The sequence below is a fragment of the Oncorhynchus mykiss genome, chromosome 5, assembly GCF_013265735.2.
Source record: "Oncorhynchus mykiss isolate Arlee chromosome 5, USDA_OmykA_1.1, whole genome shotgun sequence".
Lineage (NCBI taxonomy): Eukaryota > Metazoa > Chordata > Actinopteri > Salmoniformes > Salmonidae > Oncorhynchus > Oncorhynchus mykiss.
This window is the reverse complement of record NC_048569.1, coordinates 87053794-87071190: the sequence shown is the minus strand read 5'-3', so window position 1 is coordinate 87071190 and position 17397 is coordinate 87053794. Positions and strand designations below refer to the sequence as shown.

The following is a 17397-nucleotide window of genomic DNA, read 5'->3' as shown; positions in this document are numbered from 1 at the left end:
TGCTCTGGAGCCTTGTTCACCACACTGCTCTGGAGCCTTGTTCACCACACTACTCTGGAGCCTTGTTCACCACACTGCTCTGGAGCCTTGTTCACCACACTGCTCTGGAGCCTTGTTCACCACACTACTCTGGAGCCTTGTTCACCACACTGCTCTGGAGCCTTGTTCACCACACTGCTCTGGAGCCTTGTTCACCACACTGCTCTGGAGCCTTGTTCACCACACTGCTCTGGAGCCTTGTTCACCACACTGCTCTGGAGCCTTGTTCACCACACTGCTCTGGAGCCTTGTTCACCACACTACTCTGGAACCTTGTTCACCACACTGCTCTGAAGCCTTGTTCACCACACTGCTCTGGAGCCTTGTTCACCACACTACTCTGGAGCCTTGTTCACCACACTGCTCTGGAGCCTTGTTCACCACACTGCTCTGGAGCCTTGTTCACCACACTGCTCTGGAGCCTTGTTCACCACACTGCTCTGGAGCCTTGTTCACCACACTGCTCTGGAGCCTTGTTCACCACACTGCTCTGGAGCCTTGTTCACCACACTGCTCTGGAGCCTTGTTCACCACACTGCTCTGGAGCCTTGTTCACCACACTGCTCTGGAGCCTTGTTCACCACACTACTCTGGAGCCTTGTTCACCACACTGCTCTGGAGCCTTGTTGACCACACTGCTCTGGAGCCTTGTTCTTGCACCATTTTCACAGTACTGAGCACTGGCCTGGTTACACATCCACCATAGCTGCTGGAACCATGTTTCAAAGAATAATGTGAAAAGAAAATAGCACAGAACGGTTCAGGTTGTCTTGATAGTGCAACAAGGGTGTGAGAGCCCTGTGATAGTTGCCTGGCAGTCAGACACGCCTGTGTGCTCTTCCCTTAGGCCTCAATGTTTGACACTGCTGATCAGAGTTGTACTGCACTGGCCTAGTTGCTGTAATCATGCTGGAATGGCCAGCACAGTACAGTTCAGGTTTGGATGATAATTTGATAAGGGTGGCTGTAAGAGCCCTGCTGCTGCCTGGCCTGCCTAGCAGTCGGCTACATTCCTGTGCTCCTCAATGAGGCCTGCACTTTATTCTCCTTTAGCGCTGAGCACAGTCTTCTTGACCTCCTATTAATAGCTTGCAGGCCATTACTTTGCCCTTTGACTTTTTTTCTACTGTAACCGTAGAACTCACCGGTAAATGTCACATGATGTGAGCTGTATTTAATCTGTTGAGTGCCACTCCACTCTTCCTTTCTCACTACTAAATGTTTAGTAACGCTTTACCTCAGTCCTCTTTTAGCTGGAACAGTGATGGCACTGCGGTAGTAATGCATGCAGGTAGGCCTTCTTGCCTGGTATCAAACCTTAACCAAGTGGCTCTGGTTTCAATTAATCCCCAAGAAAGCAATTATGTCATTACTAATGGGTAATGTCTGAGGTCACCTTGTTAATAATGGACTGTGAATGAAAGAGTTTCAGAATGTGTAGCAACCACTCTGAGCAGTTAAATGTCACAATGGGCTAATTCCTTCTACATACATGTTCATTTAGACTGTCACGACTTCCGCCCGAAGTTGGTGCCTCTCCTTGTTCGGGCGGCGTTCGGCGGTCGTCGTCACCGGCTTTCTAGCTGCCACCGATCTACGTTTCTTTTTCCATTTGTTTTGTCTTGATTGTACACACCTGGTTCCCATTACGTTAATATTTATTCCCTATTTAACCCTCTAGTTCCCACATGGTTTTGTGTTTGTTCTTTGTTTAGTGTTCAAGACTTCTGTGAGCTGGTGTGTTTTCCCTGTGTGGAAATGTTGTTTATTTTCAAGTAAAGTACGTATTTTACTCAGTTCTGTATCCTGCGCCTGACTCCGTCCTAACCGCTGCACATGGACACTTGACATAGACATGTTTTTCAAGTGTTTCAACGATTGATTGCCACTTTCGAGGACCTCACCACTGCATGTTATTATTTTGATTTATCAAATAAGAGCGCTGCTTCACGATGACAGCCAGGCCCTGTTGATAAACAGCACTGCTTTTACTTGGTGTGGTGTTCAAACTGATTGATGCATTAGAGAAACTAGATGATGACCTCGCCTGGCCTCTGTCACAACAACCGCATACCCCATGTGCTTCTGATTGTTGGGCTGGTTGTAACACAATTCCTGGGCAAGAAGTAGCTGAAACATTCCCCCAAGAATCTCAGTAGCTTGCTAAATTTTTTGGTGCATGTTTTTTTTTTTTGGGGGGGGGGGGGGGTTGTTTCTTCGGAACATGGGCTGACTCAAGTGCTATGGCATGTTTGCTCATTGCTTTACTGACTTGCAGTTTTAAAAGAGTGGTTCACCACTCTAATCAAAGGTTAAACATTTTTTATATATCTGTTAAGTTTGTCCCAAACTGCTCTATGCACTAGGAGATGCATTGAAATGTTTTGTCTAATTCCATCTCATTATTTGATGCCGTACAGAATCAATCAAATCCTCACTGAGAAAACACAACCTACAGTGTCAATGAACCCATATGTTGTAGACAGACACACGAGTGGCGCAGCAGTCTAAGGCACTGCAAGAGGCGTCACTACAATCCCTGGTTCAAATCCAAGCTGGTTCACATCTGGCTGTGGTTGGGAGTCCCATAGGGCACACGTCCGAGTTTGGCTGGGGTAGGCCATCATTGTAAATAAGAATTTGTTCTTAACTGACTTGCCTGGTTAAATAAAGGTTACATTTAAAATAAAATGAAAAAACAGAATGGTCCTAGGGCAGCGGTAGCCAACCCTGTTCCTGGAGTTCCACAGTGACTGCAGGATTTTGTTCCAACTAGGGACAACACCTGGATAGAAGCACAATGATTTCGCTACACCCGCAATAATATCTGCTAAACACGTGTATGTGACCAATACATTTTTTTATTTATTTTTTATTTTTATTTTGACACCTGACCAACTGAGTTAATTGATCTGTTCAGTGATTGCCTAAATTCAACACACCTGGTCTTCCAAGTCGGTTAAATAAAAAAAACATTAACTTCAGGACTAGGGTTGCCTACCGTTGTATCTGAGACAAAAAGTTGTTTATTCATTTAAAGTGGCAATATCTAACTTTTTGGGAGATTGACCAAATTCACACAGAAGTGTGAGTTATAGATCTGTCATTCTCATTGAAAGCAGGTCTAAGAAGCGGTAAATCTGTTCTGTGTTATTTCTTAATTTTGGCTTTTGCTTTTTACACAAGCTTCAAAAATCTGAAAATACAATATTGGTTATAGAGAATATATTTAACAGCGATTTAGATGGTACAATGATTCTCTCTACACTATACTTGCTTGTTTTGTCACAAACTGAAATTAGTCAAACCATTAGATACTGCATCTTACAGTTTTATTTTGGTCCTAGTGTTGCCATGCTTGAGGCACAAATACATTGTGGCATCAGACTTCTTTTGAATATTGTTTATTTTATGCGCCAGGCCTTGAATCAAAGTCCAGTACTGTCCGTTTAAATCTAAAGGTGGGAAGGACCTAACCAAGGGGGATCTTCGAGTGTGTACGTGTGGCAGCTATGCGGTGCATTCGCCTCAACCGAATACGCGGATCACACGGGCTGTCAACCTTTTGTGGAAAATGACGAAAATCACAGTAGTCAAAACCAAGGCTTATCCCGACCAGAAGCCTGGCACGAGTGGACTGAGGAAAAGAGTGACAGTCTTTCAAACGAATGAGCACTATGCAGAGAACTTCATTCAAAGCATTATCTCTTGCATCGAACCAGCGGAGCGTCAGCCTGGACTGCTCGTAGTGGGAGGCGATGGAAGGTTTTTCATGAAAGATGCCATTAAGTTGATCATCCAGATCGCCGCTGCTAATGGGGTCAGTAATAATACCATGGCCTCACCCCCAAACACGTATACCATTAGCAGCTAGCCTAGCGTCTTTGACAGCTCCCAGTGTTAACAGTGACCGCTCCAATCAGTGGTACATTGTAGCGCTTCATCAGTTTTGAAGTTTGGCGGATACATTGTTGCCAATCCCGATACGTTATTTTATATTGGATAAAATGGAATTGCCATCTGTATAATAAAATTAAATTGAACTTATTGCCATTGTCGGACTACCACAGTTGGGGCCCCACCACCCTAAATAATTTTGTAGGATACAAAAAAAACTAACTTAGCTAACTTACTGCATTTCAACACATTTTTGCCATGGTGCAGAGAAAAATGTGCAGTTTTATAATGCTATTCTACACATTTTGTCATGAGGCTGAGAATTTTGCCATTTTTAATGCTAATTTCCTACAATTGTACACTTTTTCATGGTGTAGTGCATTTGTTTTGCTGTTTTATAGCTGATCTCATGTTTTTATTCACAGTTTGAGGCTGAGCGAACATTTAGGGGGGGGGCTGACCTGGCCTCGCCTCGCCTTCGTTAACAGAACTGTGGGAATGCATTGTCCGGTGTAACAGTATAACTTTAAACCGTGTATAACTTTAAACCGTCCCCTCGCCCATACCCGGGTGCGAACCATGCACACATCAACAACAGTCACCCATCGCTCCACAAAAGCCGCGGCTCTTGCAGAGCAAGGGGAACTACTACTTCAAGGTCTCAGAGCAAGTGACGTCACCGATTGAAACGCTATTTAGCGCGCACCGCTAACTAAGCTAGCCGTTTCATATCCGTTACACCGGCAGGCTGTGGGTGAAGAACGCTGTCTACCGTTGTCCTTGCTAGCATCCGTTGTCACCCCCGCCTCTTCTTCTGTGGGGTTTATCAGCAGTTGGCATTCAAAGTTACTTCCATCTAATTTACTGGAGCCCTCCCCGCCTCCTGTCTGTGTACCGGAGTCCTAGCTTAACAATGGACCAATAGACGTATAATGAGGGGTAGCTGCAGGAAGGGCCATATGCAGGAGCGCCCTGAATTGCAGGCCACAATTGCACCCTGCTCGCTGAAAACCGGATGTGGGAACTCTGCTCTGGCGTTTCTTTTAAGCCCTGTTACCTTATTTCAACCCTGGTCTGATAGTTTCCAAATAAAAGTTGTGCTTACTGACCTTGCTGTTCTTTTGATGACGTGCACAGAGGGGAGATGGCATGGTGCTCTTTCCCACGTTGATGAAAAACCCCACCATTACTTTCCCATTATGTAGCCTAAACAGTCAGTGGACACTCTTCCTTGCCATGCATGTTTAGTATACGAACAAAGACAGCGGTTCTCTGCAAGGTTGTAGTAATTGGAAAAAGTGCAGCATTGAGGGCTTGTTTCATAAGGAGACTGTCAGTGGCACAGCCGGGTTCTGTTCATTCCCTCTGCAACTTTAGAGGAAAGGTCGGTGTGGTGGTATGCTGTCACGGAGCCCAGGCACAACATGAGCACTAGCGACACTGACCTCCTGGCTGAACACAATGTTCAGACAGACCAACGTCATTATCACACCATATAGCTCCACTATGATCTGTCCCATATAATCCTGCACAAAAGGAACATGATCATCAGAACTCTTCTTATTCATGATGTATAACATATTGCTTCTTTTATTTGCGACCTACGTACAGTCAAAAGTTTGGACACGCCTACTCCTTTAAGGGTTTTTAAAATTTTTCTTTTTACTATTTTCTACATTGTAGAATAATAGTGAAGACATCAACTATGAGAAAACACATGGCATCATATAGTAACCAGAAAAGTGTTAAACAAATCAAAATATATTTTATGAGATTATTCAAAGTAGCCACCCTTTGTCTTAATGACATATTTACATACTCTTTACATACTCTTTGCATTCTCTCAACTAGCTTCACCTGGAATGCTTTTCCAGGGAGTTCCCACATATGCTGTGAACTTGTTGGCTGCTTTTCCATCACTCTGTGGTCCAACTCATCCCAAACCATCTCAATTGGGTAGAGGTCAGAATAACCCACCAATCCCCCCCCCCCCCCCCCCCCCCATACCAGGGTTTCCCAAACTCGGTCCTGGGGCCCCTGTTGGGTGCACGTTTTAGTTTTTGCCCTAGCACTACACAACTGATTCAAATAATCAAAGCTTGATGAGTTAGTTATTTGAATCAGCTGTTTAGTGCTAGGGCAAAAAACACAACATGCACCAGGGGGATTTAGGATAACCCTGCCCTAGACATGGTTTACTTTCCATACTCTCCCATGTCACTCAGCTGCTTGTTTAGCGCCCACATAGCAGCCTGACCTCAGCAATGGCGAATTGTGTTGAATCTGTGCACTCCTCTTCTATTTTCATCCTTACCTGTGTCGACTGGATAGGTCAATGTAATATATGACTTACAGTTTAATATATAAAACATGACATCAGAGAATGATAATTTACCCATTGTTCTCTCCATACCTTCCTCCCTCTCTCTCCTGTCTCCATGCAGATAGGCCACCTGGTCATTGGTCAGAATGGCATCATGTCCACCCCCGCTGTGTCCTGTGTGATCCGCAAGCTCAAAGCCGTGGGAGGAATCATCCTCACGGCCAGCCACAACCCCGGTGGCCCTAAAGGAGACTTTGGCATCAAGTACAACATCGCCTCCGGAGGTGAGATGGGACAGGAGGGAGGGAGAGGAGAGGGAGAGAGATGAATTGGAGAGGTTGAAGACAGGAAGGAGATAAACGGAGAAGGGAGGAGAGAGACTGGAAATAGTGACAGGAGAGGGAGACATGGGGAAGAGGAGGGAGTCAAGGAAGGGGAAAGCCATAGGGGAGAAAGGCCAGTGAGACATGGGGAAGAGGAGGGAGGCAAGGAAGGGGAAAGCCATAGGGGAGAAAGGCCAGTGAGACATGGGGAAGAGGAGGGAGGCAAGGAAGGGGAAAGCCATAGGGGAGAAAGGCCAGTGAGACATGGGGAAGAGGAGGGAGGCAAGGAAGGGGAAAGCCATAGGAGGAGAAAGGCCAGTGAGACATGGGGAAGAGGAGGGAGGCATGGAAGGGGAAAGCCATAGGAGGAGAAAGGCCAGTGAGAGATGGGGTAACATTTAAACTGTACTTAGCCTGCCTTTATAACGAAGATTGAGGACGTTTCAGGATAGAATAAGCACACAATCCAATCAGTAATTTTATGGCAAGGTTTAGGATGCCTAGTGATGGAGCGTGGCTGTTTTACATAATCTTTCTCTTTATCCTCCTCTCCTTATTGTATGTGTCTGTCTCCAGGTCCTGCGCCCGAGGGAATCACAGACAAAATATTCCAGATCAGCAAGAGCCTAACAGAGTACCACATCTGCCCCGACCTCAAGGTTGACATCTCCAAGATCGGCAAGCAGACGTTTGAGGTGGACACATTCAAGCCCATGACAGGTACAGCAGGATGGGCAGGAATTCTTCTCAACTGACAGGGATGGGTTAGCTTGGAGACCAAACCTGGGAGAAGCTCACTGGTATAAATCCTTGGGCAAGGCACGCAAGTTCAGGTGTATTATTACAATCAGTAAAGTATGTGTATGTCTTCTAGTTGTATGTCTTCTCCTAAGTCTAGAAACAGGCTACATAAGCAATAAGGCACAACGGGGTGTGGTATATGGCCAATATACCACAGCTAAGGGCTGTTCTTAGGTGCAATGCATAGTGCCTGTATACAGCCCTTAGCAATGGTATATTAGCCATATACCACAAACCCCCGAGGTGCCCTCTTGCTATTATAAACTGGTATATTAGCCATATACCACAAACCCCCGAGGTGCCCTCTTGCTATTATAAACTGGTATATTAGCCATATACCACAAACCCCCGAGGTGCCCTCTTGCTATTATAAACTGGTATATTAGCCATATACCACAAACCCCCGAGGTGCCCTCTTGCTATTATAAACTGGTATATTAGCCATATACCACAAACCCCCGAGGTGCCCTCTTGCTATTATAAACTGGTATATTAGCCATATACCACAAACCCCCGAGGTGCCGTCTTGCTATTATAAACTGGTTACCAATGTTTTGTCATACACCTGGTGTACGGTCTGATATACCACGGCTTTCGGCCAATCAACATTCAGGGCTCGAACCACCCAGTTTATTATAGTTAGTACATCTAATCTATCCTAACTGCTGTTTGTCCTCTACAGTGGAGATCGTGGACTCTGTGGAGTCCTACGCTGAGATGCTGAGGGGAATCTTCGACTTCAATGCCCTAAAACAGCTTGTGTCTGGAGCCAATCACATTAAAGTCCGTCTGGATGCCATGCACGGAGGTACTCTACATATACTGTAGATTACTGATCCGCTCAGCTGACTGCTGTATGATACCACAGTCCCTCTATTGACAATGATCTGTGTGCTTGTAATGCCTTGTCTAAATATTTGTGCTATAGCATTAGCTACAAGGTAGAGATGGTGGTAGGTAGCCTGACGATTACGAGCGTTGGGCCAGTAATCGAATCCCAGAGCCGACTAGGTGAACAATCTGTCTGTGCCCTTGAGCAAGGCACTTAACCCTAATTGTTCCTGTAAGTCACTCTGTATAAGAGCGTCTGCTAATTGACTAAAATGTAATGAATTCGATTCCTGCTCTCAGTAATGTTTGTATCTTCAGTACTGCGTGACTTATTGTCCAATAGTCTGATTTCTCACCAATGCTGTTTTCAGTTCAGATAGATTCGCACCAGAGACACAATGCACTGTACAGCCACGCAATGCACTGTACAGCCACACCTCCCTTCATGATAACCTTTACCCCCTTCAGTGGTTGGACCCTACGTGAAGAAGATTGTCTGTGAGGAGTTGGGCGCTGCCGCTGACGGTGCCTTCAACTGTGTCCCCAAGGAGGACTTTGGTGGTCATCACCCTGACCCCAATCTGACCTACGCCTCTGACCTGGTCAACGCCATGAAGGGAGGAGATTACGACCTCGGAGCGGCCTTTGATGGTGACGGTGTAAGTTGACAGTCGGGGGAACCAGTTGAAGATTTCAGCCCCATCTCATCCTTGCATAGTTCAAATATAGGCTCCAGGTCTCGTTCATCACTCGGCTGAAGGCAGCTTGGAATCGAGGCTATTCCATGCATGACCCGTGTCCATAGTACCAGTCCTTGAATCATCCCACAATCCAAACCTCTTTATATCTCCTGCAGTCTGTTCAGATGCTGAACTCTCCTCTGTTCTCCTACCCTCTGCTCTCTATTCCTACCCTCTCCTCAGGATCGTAACATGGTCCTTGGAAAGCATGGCTTCTTTGTCAACCCTTCTGACTCTGTGGCCATCATTGCAGCCAACATCACTTGCATCCCCTACTTCCAGAAGACTGGGGTCAAAGGTCTGGCCCGCAGCATGCCCACCAGTGGAGCTCTGGACAAGTGAGCCTAACGTCCACTCCACGCAGTCCATTCCTAGCTTCTTCTTGATTGTACCTTTTTTTATTTTGTTTGTTTATGACATTTATTTTACTTGGACAGTGCACATTAATCAGCATTTCAGTTTCCTCATTAATGTTTAACTGGCGGAGTTAGCTAAATAGTTGATTTGAATATCCTATCGCTGTGCCTCAGTGTGGCTAAAGCCTTGAAGATGAATCTGTATGAGACTCCTACTGGCTGGAAGTTCTTTGGCAACCTGATGGACGCTGGCAAGCTGTCTCTGTGCGGAGAGGAGAGCTTCGGCACTGGTGAGTTAGGAGTTAGGAGGACTGGGATCTTAACGTTAGCTGACCAGGGCCATGGCAGAACAAAAGACGGTAGACACTCACTAAAATAACACACACATTTGTTTACATTGTCAGTTGTGTTATGAACTTTGTTATTACCAGCCTCCAGCCACATGGCATGATTTTTGTTAAGCTTACCAGCCTACATAGTGAGCATTGCTCTCTTTTCCAAAGACCAGCATTCTAGTTGTACAGCATAATGTAGCTTTGTATGCATTATATCAGCTCTAGTAGTTTGATAAAGAGAGTCAATGGTGTTACATCGTTCCAGTCAGTTGGGCAAGGCATTGTGGTAAGACGTGTTTGTACATATCTTCCCCTCCTCTCGTCATTGTTTACCAAAGGCTCTGATCACATCCGTGAGAAGGACGGCTTGTGGGCGGTGCTGGCCTGGATGTCCATCCTAGCCCACAGGAAGCAGAGTGTGGAAGAGATCATGAAAGACCACTGGAACAAATTTGGCAGGAACTTCTTCACCAGGTTAGTGGTTGAACTCTGCTGCCCTCCAGTGGTGCAGTCAAATCAAAGCAGATTGGTCACATACACTTGGTTAGCAGATATTAATGTGTAGCGAAATGCTTGTGCTTCTAGTTCGGGCCGTGCAGTAATATCTAACCTAACAATTTCACAACAACTACCTTATACACAAGTGTAAAGGAATGATTAAGAATATGTACATATAAATATATGGATGAGCGATGGCAAAGATGCAGTAGATGGTATAGAATACAGTATATACATTTGAGATGAGTAATGTAGGGTATGTAAACATTATATAAAGTGGCATTGCTTAAGTGACTAGTGATACATTTATTGCATCCAATTATTAAAGTGGCTAGAGATTGAGTGGCTGCTGCCAACAGACTCAATGTTAGTGATGCCTGTTTAACAGTCTGACGTCCTTGAGATAGAAGCTGTTTTTCAGTCTGTCGGTCCCAGCTTTGATGCACCTGTACTAGAGGTCGACCGATTATGATTTTTCTACCAAAAAGCCGATACTGACTAATCAGCCAATTTTTTATTTGCAATAATGACAATTACTACAACTACTGAATGAACACTTATTTTAACTTAATATAATACATCAATAAAATCAATTTAGCCTCAAATAAATAATGAAACGTGTTCTATTTGGTTTAAATAATGCAAAAACAAAGTGTTGGAGAAGAAAGTAAAAGTGCAATATGTGCCATGTAAGAAAGCTAACGTTGAAATTCCTTGCTCAGAACATGAGAACATATGAAAGCTGGTGGTTCCTTTTAACATGAGTCTTCAATATTCCCAGGTAAGAAGTTTTAGGTTGTAGTTATTATAGGAATTATAGGACTATTTCCCTCTATACCATTTGTATTTCATTAACCTTTGACAATTGGATGTTCTTATAGTCACTTTAGTATTGCCAGTGTAACAGTATAGCTTCTGTCCCTCTCCTCGCTCTTCCCTGGGCTCGAACCAGGAACACATCGACAACAGCCACCCTCGAAGCAGCGTTACCCATGCAGAGCAAGGGGAACAACCACAGGCTCAGAGTGAGTGACGTTTGAAAAGCTATTAGCGCGAGATAACTAGCTAGCCTTTTCACTTTATTTACACCAGTCTCATCTCGGGAGTTGATAGGTTTGAAGTCATAAACAGCGCAATGCTTGACGCACAATGAAGAGCTGCTGGCAAAACTCACAAATGCTGTTTGAACGAATGTTTACTCGCCTGCTTCTGTCTACCACCGCTCAGTCAGATACTTAGATACTTGTATGCTTGTATGCTCAGTCAGATTATATGCAACGCAGGACAAGCTAGATAATATCTAGTAATATCAACCATGTGTAGTTAACTAATGATTATGATTGTTTTTAATAAGACAAGTTTAATGCTAGCTAGCAACTTCCCTTGGCTTACTTCATTCGCGTAACAGGCAGTCAGTAGTCTCCTTGTGGAGTGCAACTAGAGAGAGGCAGGTCGTTATAGCGTGGACTAGTTAACTGAAGGGTTGCAAAATTGGATCCCCCGAGCTGACATTGGAACCCACCGTTCCTAGGCCGTCATTGAAAATAAGAATGTGTTCTTAACTGACTTGCCTAGTTAAATAAAGGTGTAAAAAAAAATATTGGCAAAAATCGGTGTCCAAAAATACAGATTTTTTTCCCGATTGTTATGAGAACTTGAAATCAGCCCTAATTAATCGGCCATTCCGATTAATCGGTCGACCTCTAACCTGTACTGACCTCACCTTCTGGATGATAGCAGGGTGAACAGGCAGTGGCTCGGGTGGTTGTTGTCCTTGATGATCTTTTTGACCTTCCTGTGACATCGGGTGGTGTAGGTGTCCTGGAGGGCAGGTAGTTTGCCCCCGGTGATGCGTTGTGCAGACCTCACTACCCTCTGGAGAGCCTTAAGGTTGTGGGCGGAGCAGTTGCTGTACCAGGCGGTGATACAGCCCGTCTACACCAGGTGTAACCGCCCCGTCTACACCAGGTGTAACTCCCCCGTCCCGTCTACACCAGGTGTAACTCCCCGTCCCGTCTACACCAGGTGTAACTCCCCCGTCCCGTCTACACCAGGTGTAACTCCCCCGTCCCGTCTACACCAGGTGTAACTCCCCCGTCCCGTCTACACCAGGTGTAACTCCCCCGTCCCGTCTACACCAGGTGTAACTCCCCCGTCCCGTCTACACCAGGTGTAACTCCCCCGTCCCGTCTACACCAGGTGTAACTCCCCCGTCCCGTCTACACCAGGTGTAACTCCCCCGTCCCGTCTACACCAGGTGTAACTCCCCCGTCCCGTCTACACCAGGTGTAACTCCCCCGTCCCGTCTACACCAGGTGTAACTCCCCCGTCCCGTCTACACCAGGTGTAACTCCCCCGTCCCGTCTACACCAGGTGTAACTCCCCCGTCCCGTCTACACCAGGTGTAACTCCCCCGTCCCGTCTACACCAGGTGTAACTCCCCCGTCCCGTCTACACCAGGTGTAACTCCCCCGTCCCGTCTACACCAGGTGTAACTCCCCCGTCCCGTCTACACCAGGTGTAACTCCCCCGTCCCGTCTACACCAGGTGTAACTCCCCCGTCCCGTCTACACCAGGTGTAACTCCCCCGTCCCGTCTACACCAGGTGTAACTCCCCCGTCCCGTCTACACCAGGTGTAACTCCCCCGTCCCGTCTACACCAGGTGTAACTCCCCCGTCCCGTCTACACCAGGTGTAACTCCCCCGTCCCGTCTACACCAGGTGTAACTCCCCCGTCCCGTCTACACCAGGTGTAACTCCCCCGTCCCGTCTACACCAGGTGTAACTCCCCCGTCCCGTCTACACCAGGTGTAACTCCCCCGTCCCGTCTACACCAGGTGTAACTCCCCCGTCCCGTCTACACCAGGTGTAACTCCCCCGTCCCGTCTACACCAGGTGTAACTCCCCCGTCCCGTCTACACCAGGTGTAACTCCCCCGTCCCGTCTACACCAGGTGTAACTCCCCCGTCCCGTCTACACCAGGTGTAACCCCCCCGTCCCGTCTACACCAGGTGTAACCCCCCCGTCCCGTCTACACCAGGTGTAACCCCCCCGTCCCGTCTACACCAGGTGTAACCCCCCCGTCCCGTCTACACCAGGTGTAACCCCCCCGTCCCGTCTACACCAGGTGTAACCCCCCCGTCCCGTCTACACCAGGTGTAACCCCCCCGTCCCGTCTACACCAGGTGTAACCCCCCCGTCCCGTCTACACCAGGTGTAACCCCCCCGTCCCGTCTACACCAGGTGTAACCCCCCCGTCCCGTCTACACCAGGTGTAACCCCCCCGTCCCGTCTACACCAGGTGTAACCCCCCCGTCCCGTCTACACCAGGTGTAACCCCCCCGTCCCGTCTACACCAGGTGTAACCCCCCGTCCCGTCTACAACAGGTGTAACCCCCCGTCCCGTCTACAACAGGTGTAACCCCCCGTCCCGTCTACACCAGGTGTAACTCCCCCGTCCCGTCTACACCAGGTGTAACTCCCCCGCCCCGTCTACACCAGGTGTAACTCCCCCGTACCGTCTACAACAGGTGTAACCCCTCCGTCCCGTCTACAACAGGTGTAACTCCCCCGTCCCGTCTACAACAGGTGTAACTCCCCCGCCCCGTCTACACCAGGTGTAACTCCCCCGCCCCGTCTACACCAGGTGTAACTCCCCCGCCCCGTCTACACCAGGTGTAACTCCCCCGTCCCGTCTACACCAGGTGTAACTCCCCCGCCCCGTCTACACCAGGTGTAACCCCCCCTGTCCCGTCTACAACAGGTGTAACCCCTCCGTCCCGTCTACAACAGGTGTAACTCCCCCGTCCCGTCTACACCAGGTGTAACTCCCCCGTCCCGTCTACACCAGGTTTAACTCCCCCGTCCCGTCTACACCAGGTGTAACCCCTCCGTCCCGTCTACAACAGGTGTAACTCCCCCGTCCCGTCTACACCAGGTGTAACTCCCCCGTCCCGTCTACACCAGGTTTAACTCCCCCGTCCCGTCTACACCAGGTGTAACCCCTCCGTCCCGTCTACAACAGGTGTAACCCCCCCGTCCCGTCTACAACAGGTGTAACCCCCCCGTCCCGTCTACAACAGGTGTAACCCCCCCGCCCCGTCTACACCAGGTGTAACCCCCCCGCCCCGTCTACACCAGGTGTAACCGTAACCCCCGTCCCGTCTACACCAGGTGTAACCCCCGCGTCCCGTCTACACCAGGTGTAACCCTAACCCCCGTCCCGTCTACATCAGGTGTAACCCCCGCGTCCCGTCTACACCAGGTGTAACCCTAACCCCCGTCCCGTCTACATCAGGTGTAACCCTAACCCCTGTCTACAACAGGTATGATTATGAAGAAGTGGACTCAGACAAAGCCAACACCATGATCAAGGAGCTTGAGGCTAAGATGTTTGACAAGTCCTTTGTGGGCCAGAAGTTTTCATCGGGAGACAAGAGCTATGAGGTGGCTGTCTCTGACAATTTTGCCTACACCGACCCTGTGGACGGCAGCGTCTCCAAGAACCAGGTGAGAGACGGGGCCAAAAAGGCATCTAGAGAGAGGCATCCCAGCATGGGACATGGGTGTGGTGGATACAATTCTGTCAGTACATGTTCATGATAAAGAGTGATGGATGGTTATGACAATATTATTGTGATATTAATAGTTCATAGAATGTTGATAGATGACCAGCACATTTCCTGCAAATATAGACTTGAAGCATCACTAGAGGCACATATAATTATTAGTTCTGCTCCATATTCCCAGTATATTGAGTTCCTCCTTAGTTATCTCACTCTCTGTGTCGCTCAGGGTCTGAGGATTGTCTTCTCCGACGGCTCCAGGATCATCTTTCGTCTCAGTGGGACAGGCAGCGCTGGTGCGACCGTCAGGCTCTACATAGACAGCTATGAGAAGGACCCCGCCAAAATCTACGGCGACGCACAGGTGAGACCTGGGGGCTGAGGAGCTGCAGGGCTCTTCTCTGATTGGATGTGACAGGATCATTTTAGAGGCACAGTGGGGGAGCTCTTGTACTTGTCATGATGATTCAATGGAAGATGAAGTATTTCTACACACACACACACACACACACACAACACACACACACAAGCCTGGCAGCTAGCTTGTTTTGGGTCGTCGGGTCCAACAATAGTGCCTTTATGAATTCTTAGTTGACTTGAAGGAGAAGAAATGTTTGGCTAAGAGTTGAGTCATGGTTGATATCAGGCCATGGGAAAAAATAAGGTCGAAAAGCACAGAGTTGACACTTCATAAAATCATTCTGAGTGGTCTGGGCAGGAGGGACAGACTGATGGAGTGAGAAAGACAAACTGACAGAATGGTGGGAAAAAACAATAATTTTGGATAAAGAGGCCTTCTATGGCACAGATTAATTTAGGACCATTTCTATTGCTTACAAATCTAAAAGGATTGGATAGGTGAAAGCATTATGGTAGCGGCTCAGCTTGGCTTGTTCCAGGGCTAGTTGGACTTATGTTCAGTCTGTAACTATAGCATATACGTTAGTGGGGTTATAGGAAGAGGCTATGACCGAGTGAGACTGGAGTGTAATGTTGACTGTTTGGCTTCCTCAGGTCATGCTGAAACCTCTGGTGGAGATTGCGCTGAAGATCTCTGGGCTCCATGAGAAGACCGGCCGCACCGGGCCCACTGTGATCACATAGACTGCTGGCCATGCCCCCCACTGTGATCACGTAGACTGCTGGCCATGCCCCCCACTGTGATCACGTAGACTGCTGGCCCTGCCCCCCACTGTGATCACGTAGACTGCTGGCCATGCCCCCCACTGTGATCACGTAGACTGCTGGCCCTGCCCCCCACTGTGATCACGTAGACTGCTGGCCCTGATCAGGCCCTGTCACACCCTTCCAGGTAACTCTGTCCTATCAACTGTTCCACTTGTGCCTCTGAAGAACAACCTCACCTCACTTGTACCATAAAGCCATCCAAACAAAAGCTTAAAATGTAACACTGCCATTCACCATGAATAAAACTTCCTTACAAAATAATATTGTCGCACTCATGTGTATTTATTTGGGAGATGTTAAATAAATATATATTTCAATATACATTTATTAGAATTTCTTAGGGAAGACACAAAAGCAGTATGAACAGTCAGTTTTGTTGTCCGTAGAATTCTACATTTAAGACAGACCCGAAGTCAGTGACCAATGTCAATCTCTCCCAGCATGCCTGATCTAGCCAATCAGCTGAGAGATCAGTGCTAGGATGTGATTATGGTGGTGAGATCAGTCAACCAGCTTGGGGACATACACAGTCAATTTTGATGCCAGAGGGCCTGGTTTGGGGGCAATCCAACTATGGAAACGCCGGAGTAGCTTAATGATGCTGCATGTGTAGAGGTAAAACATTACTGTGCTTAAATTTAGTGCTGCAGCCACGCAGAGGTTAAACAAACAGCTCCTGGCATCAGGTGGGTCTAAGCCTCTTAGGGCCTCTCTGAAGAAGAGTATATTGACTTCTGGGCTGGGAGGTATCAGACAGACATTTCCCCCCTTACCATAATCTCTCTGCTCTCATCCCCCTCTCCTATTCTTCTAAATGTTTGTTCTCTTTCATCTTCTCTCTACTTCCCACCACACATACCAGGCCAGGGGTGTCTGTCTAGTTGAACTGATGAGAACTAACTCTGGTAGACCTAGACCATAACCCCTCAGCAGACAGTGTGTGAGAAAGCATTGAGGTAGCCAGAACTAGCCAGCCCTTCACTGAGCCAGGGGAGACGGGAATGAGTGGGTGGAGTGATATTAATGGTGATGGCCTCTTAGCGGAGACACTGTTCTGGATATGAACATGGCAAGTTATTCTATCCTCTGTCATCAAACAAGCCAAGAAGTGCAGGATGGATCAGAATGGGTTCTGTCCAGAGTCAATATGGGAGAAGTGGGAGAGGGAGTATTTCCAAAAGGTGAAGTCTTTCCAAAGACATTCCTGGGTTGCGTCCCAAATGACACCTTATGGGCCCTGGTCTAAAGTAGTGCACCACATAGGGAATAGGGTGCCATTTGGGGGACAGTCCTGATCCTGAAGAGGAATAGAAGACGAATTGAATCTACTCTTCCTGTTCTCTGCAGTGAAATGTACTTGATAATCAGTCACCATTATACTGAATGATGTGTAAGATGATCTTAAGATGATCTTCTAGCCAGATGACAGAAAGCTAAGCAAGAGAGCGACTTCTCGTGAGGGAAAATACAGTTCCAGAACTTCCAGCTAGTGAGGGACAAT

At 47.6% G+C, this 17397-nt stretch overlaps 1 protein-coding gene across 1 annotated transcript; it reads left to right on the top strand.

The window, feature by feature from the left end:
- Positions 1 to 3491: 3491 nt before the first annotated feature.
- On the top strand, positions 3492 to 16157 carry pgm1 (phosphoglucomutase 1). Its single transcript, XM_036978629.1, has 11 exons — positions 3492 to 3859; positions 6381 to 6543; positions 7159 to 7302; positions 8066 to 8191; positions 8683 to 8873; positions 9138 to 9292; positions 9485 to 9600; positions 9984 to 10119; positions 14469 to 14652; positions 14938 to 15072; positions 15723 to 16157. Exons 1-11 carry the CDS (start codon positions 3614 to 3616, stop codon positions 15810 to 15812), a joined length of 1686 nt encoding a protein of 561 aa, XP_036834524.1. The 5' UTR covers positions 3492 to 3613; the 3' UTR covers positions 15813 to 16157.
- Positions 16158 to 17397: the final 1240 nt, after the last annotated feature.

Coding starts and splice junctions, on each gene's coding strand:
- pgm1 (XM_036978629.1), top strand. CDS start 3,614: ATGACGAAAATCACAGTAGTCAAAACCAAGGCTTATCCCGACCAGAAG. Junction 8,192..8,682: donor TCTGGATGCCATGCACGGAG/GTACTCTACATA, acceptor TACCCCCTTCAG/TGGTTGGACCCTACGTGAAG. Junction 15,073..15,722: donor AAATCTACGGCGACGCACAG/GTGAGACCTGGG, acceptor TGGCTTCCTCAG/GTCATGCTGAAACCTCTGGT.